Here is a 6,820-nt window from a genome sequence, read left to right as displayed (position 1 = left end):
GTCATGGCTCCAACAAATGAAGCTTGTATGAGATCAACCAATAGGAGAAACAGAAAAGCAGCCACAGAAAAGTAACTTATTTTTTTGGGCTGTACTGGGTAAGTTTACTGACTTTTTACATATCCAAATGAGATAAAAGTATTTTTTCTTGACTATCAAATGTGACAGGGCACAACTCAAACATTTGTTCATGTTGTTTCTGTTAATTTACCAACTGATCTACAACATCAGTTCATAGAGGGGTGTCCTTGTTGGATTCCGGGACAGGAACACGACTTCCTCTGCTGCAGCGACACTGAAAATACTCACACACACACACACACTCTCTCTGTGTCAGTGCACCATGGAGAGATCCGCTGTGGTGTCGGGCCGCAGGAGTCCCCCAGTACCAGATTACAACATCTCGACCTCCACCTTGGCCTTCGACCAGCATTTCACCACGACCGCTGAGGGAGTTCTCCTCCAGGCTGAAATAGTAAGTTGGATTTAAAGTTTAAATGTAAAATTTACAATACATCCAATGATAACAATTTACTTTTGGATCATCTGATCATACGTTGATATCACCGTAATTTTAAATATTTATCAGAAAAGTATGTCACACTTAAAGACCAGACACAGTGTCATATCTGTTTAGGTTGTTTCTATTCCACAGTTTAATCATATAGATGTGTACAGAAACATATAAAAGCAGGTTTTGCGCTTGTAAAAATGTCTAAATCAATGGGAAATTTATTTGGGTAATAATAGCATTAATTTATTTTTGCGTTTTTTCGTAAATTGTATTCAATAGATTAAACTAAAACTATGTTTCTATGAAAATAGGAAGTTACCAACCAACACACCAGACAAAACAACTCTTCCTCCTTTCTCTCCTTCATTGTTTCCCTTCCTTTCCAAATCAGCTGAGGGAAAGAAACAGGACAGCCGGTCTGTAAATACAGTCTGGCTGGCTGCCATGCAGAGGCTGGGCCGATCTGATTGTAACACTTTTTAATAAGTAGAATGGAATTGAACACTCTAAAGCTGCTTATTTAGGAAAGTGTACAGCACACTGTTAGATTGAATTATAGGTTATACAGCTAAATTCATAGATATTGAATTTCATAACTTCATAAAATAATCAATTAATATTTCAGTGTAAAAGAAACCGATGTGGTTTCGAAGTTGTGTTTCACACCAGAAACTGTTTTCTTCCTGTGATATGAAACATGCAGCCGGAATCCTGTCAGACAGGAAGGGTGGATTTGGTGAAGTGCTGCATGGGAGCAAATCGATTTAGTCACTGACCACCACAGCACTTCGATGCAGTGGAGAGGGGAAAGGCTGGATGTGAAAGTGCTCTTTGAACAACATATGAATACAAGAAAAAACTAACAAATCGAAAAACACAAGAAAAAAGTGAAAAAAAATGGAAAAGTCGTCCCTCAACCAGCTCAAATACTACATTTCATGTCCCACATTGAATGTATCTCCTTTACTGCAAATCTGAGCCAAATATTTGCTCAGGTGGTTTAGATAGAAAACTTAATTTTGTGCTTCAGTAAATAATCATCAAAAACAAATGTTTTGTGCCTAATCCCCCTCCTCTCCTCTCCTCTCCTCTCTTCCAGGTGTTTGGTATGTTAGTGTGGATTCTCATTGGGGGTACAGAGTATTTTCATCTCTCTGCTCTTTGCTGGGTGATGTTTGTCGCCCTCTCGTGCTGGGTTCTGACAGTTTGCCTGTTTTTAATTTATCTCACTGGAGCTCACAGGAGAATACCACGGGTCCCCTGGACGACACTGGTAACGTACCATGATCTGGGAACAATCTTGACACAATGCATGCCTTGTGATGACAGTGGTCGTATTAACATCCTTTAAGATCAACAGATATAAGCTGTGTCCCGATTCAGGGGGTATATCCTTAAGAGGTTGTGTTTGAGCAATGAGACTGTCCCATTTCAATGGCTCCTTCAAACATGTCTGACAATTGCATCCATCCATCCCTGAGCGACAAAGGATTCAATAGATAAATACCTCGATCATCAACCTGAACCGAGATTCATTGTGCTACACTTGTAAAACAACAAAAAAACAATAGGTCATTAAATTTGAATTTTTTGAAAATATCCCACATCAACTTAGTTGTTGCTATGATTCAAAAATGGAAATCTACACCAGCAAGTCTCATTTCAAGTCTTATAAAGGATGTAGCCCCTGGATAGGGACAAAGCCATGAACCCACAAACAATATATAGTTTATTTTAGTCTACTTAGAAGATTTATATAGCCAAATCATATAGACACCAACTGGCAACAAACCACACAAATTATATGCAAGGGAACTGTGCATTCAAATCCCTCTTACAAGTTTCAAGTTTAAAAACGTATCTCTCTTTTATGCATTGTGATACTGTTCTGCTTATTCTTGATGAGTTTATATTCTGTTCAGTTTCTCCTTTCTCTTTCTGAAATAACAGTTACAAATTCTTATTTTGGTCTGGTTAGGGCTCAGTACTGTGAAACAATGCTTAGGTCCTATGATGAGTCAGATGAATGAAGCAATGTCTTTATCTAAGATCCAGCACAAGCGTTTTAAACACCAGACAATGCTCATAACAAAGAAAAAAATCTTCCTTCCTTTGTGTCTATGTCTCCTCTAGTCCCTGTGTTTCAACTGCAGCGCAGCAGCTCTCTATCTCGCGACAGCAGTATCAGATGCCCTGACTGTCAACCAGGCCACAAGGGGGCGGCACAACTACAACTGCTGGGTCGCATCTACAGTAAGAGATTTCCTGTCATTACATGAGCCAGGTCGCAAAACATTCACTTCCTGCAGCAAAGCAAAGCAAAGTGTGTAGTTCACTTTAGTGAACGATATTGGTATGTGTGACCAGAGCCTTTCACCTAGTTGATCATATATAAGGATAATATATGTCTAATAACATAGTAGTACATTTGTAAGTATTTGTTTTTCACCACCAATCTGAATTTATAATATTTTCCTCCCTGTGTTTGTCACCTCTTCTTAACCGCTCACTCCTCCAGTTCTTTGCCTCTCTGACCACACTGTGCTATGCAGGAAGCAGCTACCTGAGTTTCCACGCCTGGAAAACCACAGAGGAGGAGCACTAGTTTAATTAAGTTACCATCAACGAAGGAGGTGCATTACCGAGGAAAGGACATGAAGGGAATATCAGATGACAGGAGATCAAGCTTCCAACAAGATGCGTCAGTTCAATCAAAACTTGAGGAGACTGTAAATGATCACGATGGAATGTAGAATATTTGACAGGTAATTCAGTAAAGTTCATTGAAGACATATCAATTTAAAGATGAAACAAAAAAGCTGCTTTCAAAATGTATGTGGTTGTTTGTGCTCAACAGCCATGAATTGCTTCTGGGAAAATGGCAATTGTGTCAAAGTGAAAAAACTTCCTTGGCAGAGATAACCACAACTGACCAAACAAACAAATGGTGCCCTCATGACCAGATTCAACACAGAGTCAGTCACACAAATGGTTAAGTAGCAGATAGAACGTGTTGTTTCGAGTAGTTTATGTTTAGATCATTTAATCTACCTTCTAGTGTTGAACAAATGAAGAGACGTTGAAAAAATTTTGAGGAAAAGCTGCAACGCAGACAGAGGTCAGGCTGTGAATATGTAGCTTCACTGACCATGTTTAATTTGCTGGTTTGAAAAAATAAATAAGAATCTTCTTGAAATGGGTAAATGATTGAAATAATGTTTGGCTCCCTATTTGTTGTTAATGTTAGCTTTAGCATTTATAAATCACTGTGCCACTCTGAGAGCTGCTGGTATTTCTTATTGCATCTGCCACACTCCGACACACACTGGCAACGTTTACACTGTTATGTTTTCAACATCAATATCTGATGGATTTTGACCAAGCAATTAATTTATTTTGGCTCTGTTGCGTGACATACTCAGGTAATTGTATTAGAGCCTAAACATATGTATCAACTAGTCTAGATTATAAGAACGATGAATAATTCAGTCTCCTCCCTCCGTTTTGGAGTTTTGGAGGGAGAGTGGTGATTGGTAAGGGGTATGGATAGGGAAAATGATTACACATTTTAACAGTGTTTGCATGCACCCAAATTTAATAAGATTCAAATTGTACATTTCTCCAACCATTAACAATATGCTTGAATGAAAACCATACAGTCTTTTCAATAATCCCCTCTATCATAACAATTGAATCTTCTCCAAATATATAGGATTTTGATTAAAAGTGACAAATTTCTGGTTTGTTTCCTTCAGGAATACAGATGAGCAAAGTGCTTTTAATAAATTCCCCTTCATGTGATACATAGAAAAAGTATATAGACTGACATGTGCTTGTTTAGTATAAATGCACCACAGAGTCACAGAATGAGTTAATATAGAGCCTTCACCATTAAGTCCTAGTTTCTTTACTCATAAAACAATGTTTCATATCCCATTATCAAATGTATTGCTCCGAAAGTGGTGTGAAATTACCTAGTGCACATTTGTCAACTCATGTTGGTCACCAATTTACAGGTTTATCAGTGACAAGTTTGGATTATTCCATCAAACCAATAATTAGTACACCACCACTCATCTTTGAACTCATTCATTATTCGCTAGTGCTATTGCTATTGATCCCAGTTGCCCAGTGAGCTCCCAGTGCAGTGATCCCATTGCCGTTATGTCGGCCGCTCAGCATTCGTAGCTCTGATTCCGGGTGAGTCGGGTAGAAGTTGAATGATTTCTGCAACACAACATTATTATATAATTGTAATGTTATTGCATGACCACAAGCATACGTATTGATAATTCCAATATAGAAAATAGGTAGAAGACCTGATAAGGCTGGCCAGCTGTCAGGGATCGTCCTCTGGAGGTTATGAATATCAGCTGATAGATGTAATTGCTGTGGTATTTACCAGAGACCTGAAACAAGAGAGACAATGTAAACAAACTACCATGGTTTGTTGTTGTAGTTAATACTCAATAAGTTAAAACATGATGTCAAAATTCTGTAATTGTCATTCAATGAAAATATCATAAATCTAGTTATTGAAATTATCAGAGTGTTTTCTTCTCTAACCTGAACAATGCCCTCTCCATCAAAAAGGGACATCTCAAGCACTGCGCCATATACTCGTCCAAACACTTTAGACCAAATGTAGTTATGGCGCAGCTGGATACTGCAAGGAAACAGAGGAAACACAAAGTGAACTAAAAAAAATTATACATGGAGTCTCGATATCTTACTCAATTAAACAATAAAAGTAGAATAAAGAAAATTCACAGAAAAGAGTGATAAACACAGGCACCATCTTAAGCAATAAGGACCTGTATGGAAATTATTGGGGAACAGAGAGTAGAAGAATCTATACTTCACTTTAATATATGGTCTGTAAATGGTCTGTATTTATATACCTCTTTTCTAGTCTTAATGACCACTCAAAACGCTTTACAGTACAGTTTTCACCAATTCACATACACATTCATACAGTGCATCTACTTGCAGAATTTTTTTAGGAGGTTCAGTATCTTGCCCAAGGACACTTCGGCATGAGGAAGACTAGGATCGATCTGGTTGGAGGATATAATATAACGTATAACTTGTAACATCCCTATATTGCCACAACTCAGGAAGAAAGACTAACCCAGTGATGTATTGAGATTGGATTTCCCAGACCCTGATCCCTGTGATCCTTCCCTTTGCTGATGAGGAAAAGGGATGCCCACCACCACCAACGGAACCAGAGTAGGAGTAGTCTGCCATGTTGGCTGAAGAATTGGAAAAAAAAGTATGACGTGAGGGACAAACTTCATCTCTTGATTAAACTATCCATATAGAAATATCTTGGATGTAGGATGTATACAAAGTTCAGTTATTGTGTAAAAAGGCTTAATTTCTTACGTTTTACCAGGCAGCTGGCAAAGAGCCCGACGAAGAACAGGAGGGAAAGCATTCTGATGACAATAAAGAGCAACAGTATCACCTACATTAGTTATTTTTTCAATTCAACTTATTAGAAGCAGTAACTTAACATTATTTTAATCATAATAAATTAAATATAAATTAAATATATAAAATTAGAATCTTTCAAACTGAAATAATTGGGTTCATCCAACTTACCTTCTAGTACCTGTGTGAGCAGACTGAGCAGAGGATGAGCAGACACTGTGACACTGGCATTTAAATACCTTTAGCTACCTACCTTGCTCACCACACAAACAAACAAACATTCCTACTTGATGGCCTGTGATTGGAAGAACAAAAGCAGATTTTTTCTATTTCACGGAAAAGCTTTTGGTTACTGGAATTAGATGTTGAACCCGGAAGAGAACTTTGACAGCCATCTTTAAGTTAATTTCGTTCAGCAGGATGTTTTTCCACCAGGCTAAATCCATTGATATGAATCTGTTTACGATTGTTTCAGTAAGGAGAGCTGTAAGGTTTCTGATTAACTAATAGGTGCCTCGTACCAGGGACAGGACCAACAGACACATTTTGTCAGAACAAAAGTTCCAAATCAAATGAACCTTGGTTATAACGATTTGGAATGTGAAAACATTGCAGTTTATCGTTCAGACTATTTGGGCAAATTGGTAATCGGGTTAAATGTAAACAATGTAATAAATACATCCAGACTTTAAGGTGTGAAAACGCCCTTAAACTCATCTCGATGCCTAATTAGTAGCTCTGCAGCTTTTGACCATAAAACATAACATTTCTAGCAGATGTAGTCGTTGTCATGGAAATGTTGAAATTTGTATTTCTTTCCTTATATTTTTAAACCGGGTAAACTCTATCTTCTAATTAAAATCAAGAGAT

The 6,820-nt window shown here is 37.8% G+C and overlaps 2 protein-coding genes across 2 annotated transcripts; one reads left to right on the top strand and one right to left on the bottom strand.

Annotated features, from left to right (window-relative positions):
• The first annotated feature begins 314 nt into the window (after positions 1 to 314).
• Positions 315 to 4,696, top strand: LOC128448828 (CKLF-like MARVEL transmembrane domain-containing protein 8). Its single transcript, XM_053431625.1, has 4 exons — positions 315 to 475; positions 1,614 to 1,787; positions 2,648 to 2,767; positions 3,033 to 4,696. The coding sequence occupies exons 1-4, from the start codon at positions 344 to 346 to the stop codon at positions 3,117 to 3,119; spliced, it is 513 nt and encodes a 170-aa protein (XP_053287600.1). The 5' UTR covers positions 315 to 343; the 3' UTR covers positions 3,120 to 4,696.
• On the bottom strand, positions 4,092 to 6,229 carry LOC128448829 (zymogen granule membrane protein 16). Its single transcript, XM_053431626.1, has 6 exons — positions 6,122 to 6,229; positions 5,903 to 5,955; positions 5,646 to 5,769; positions 5,081 to 5,180; positions 4,834 to 4,923; positions 4,092 to 4,741 (listed from the first exon to the last, which is right to left on the bottom strand). Exons 2-6 carry the CDS (start codon positions 5,952 to 5,954, stop codon positions 4,607 to 4,609), a joined length of 501 nt encoding a protein of 166 aa, XP_053287601.1. The 5' UTR covers position 5,955; positions 6,122 to 6,229; the 3' UTR covers positions 4,092 to 4,606.
• Positions 6,230 to 6,820: the final 591 nt, after the last annotated feature.

This window comes from Pleuronectes platessa, chromosome 10, assembly GCF_947347685.1.
Source record: "Pleuronectes platessa chromosome 10, fPlePla1.1, whole genome shotgun sequence".
NCBI lineage: Eukaryota > Metazoa > Chordata > Actinopteri > Pleuronectiformes > Pleuronectidae > Pleuronectes > Pleuronectes platessa.
Note: the sequence above shows the minus strand (reverse complement) of the source record. Positions and strands in the feature narration are given on the sequence as shown.

Bases quoted from the DNA above. Each gene is read 5' to 3' on its own strand.
- LOC128448829 (XM_053431626.1), bottom strand. From the start codon at position 5,954: ATGCTTTCCCTCCTGTTCTTCGTCGGGCTCTTTGCCAGCTGCCTGGTA. The intron at 4,924-5,080 runs GTTAGAGAAGAA...CTCTTGTTTCAG, and splicing joins ATGGAGAGGGCATTGTTCAG to GTCTCTGGTAAATACCACAG. The intron at 4,742-4,833 runs GTCTTCTACCTA...GTTGTGTTGCAG, and splicing joins CAGCTGGCCAGCCTTATCAG to AAATCATTCAACTTCTACCC.
- LOC128448828 (XM_053431625.1), top strand. From the start codon at position 344: ATGGAGAGATCCGCTGTGGTGTCGGGCCGCAGGAGTCCCCCAGTACCA. The intron at 476-1,613 runs GTAAGTTGGATT...CCTCTCTTCCAG, and splicing joins TTCTCCTCCAGGCTGAAATA to GTGTTTGGTATGTTAGTGTG. The intron at 1,788-2,647 runs GTAACGTACCAT...TGTCTCCTCTAG, and splicing joins GGGTCCCCTGGACGACACTG to TCCCTGTGTTTCAACTGCAG.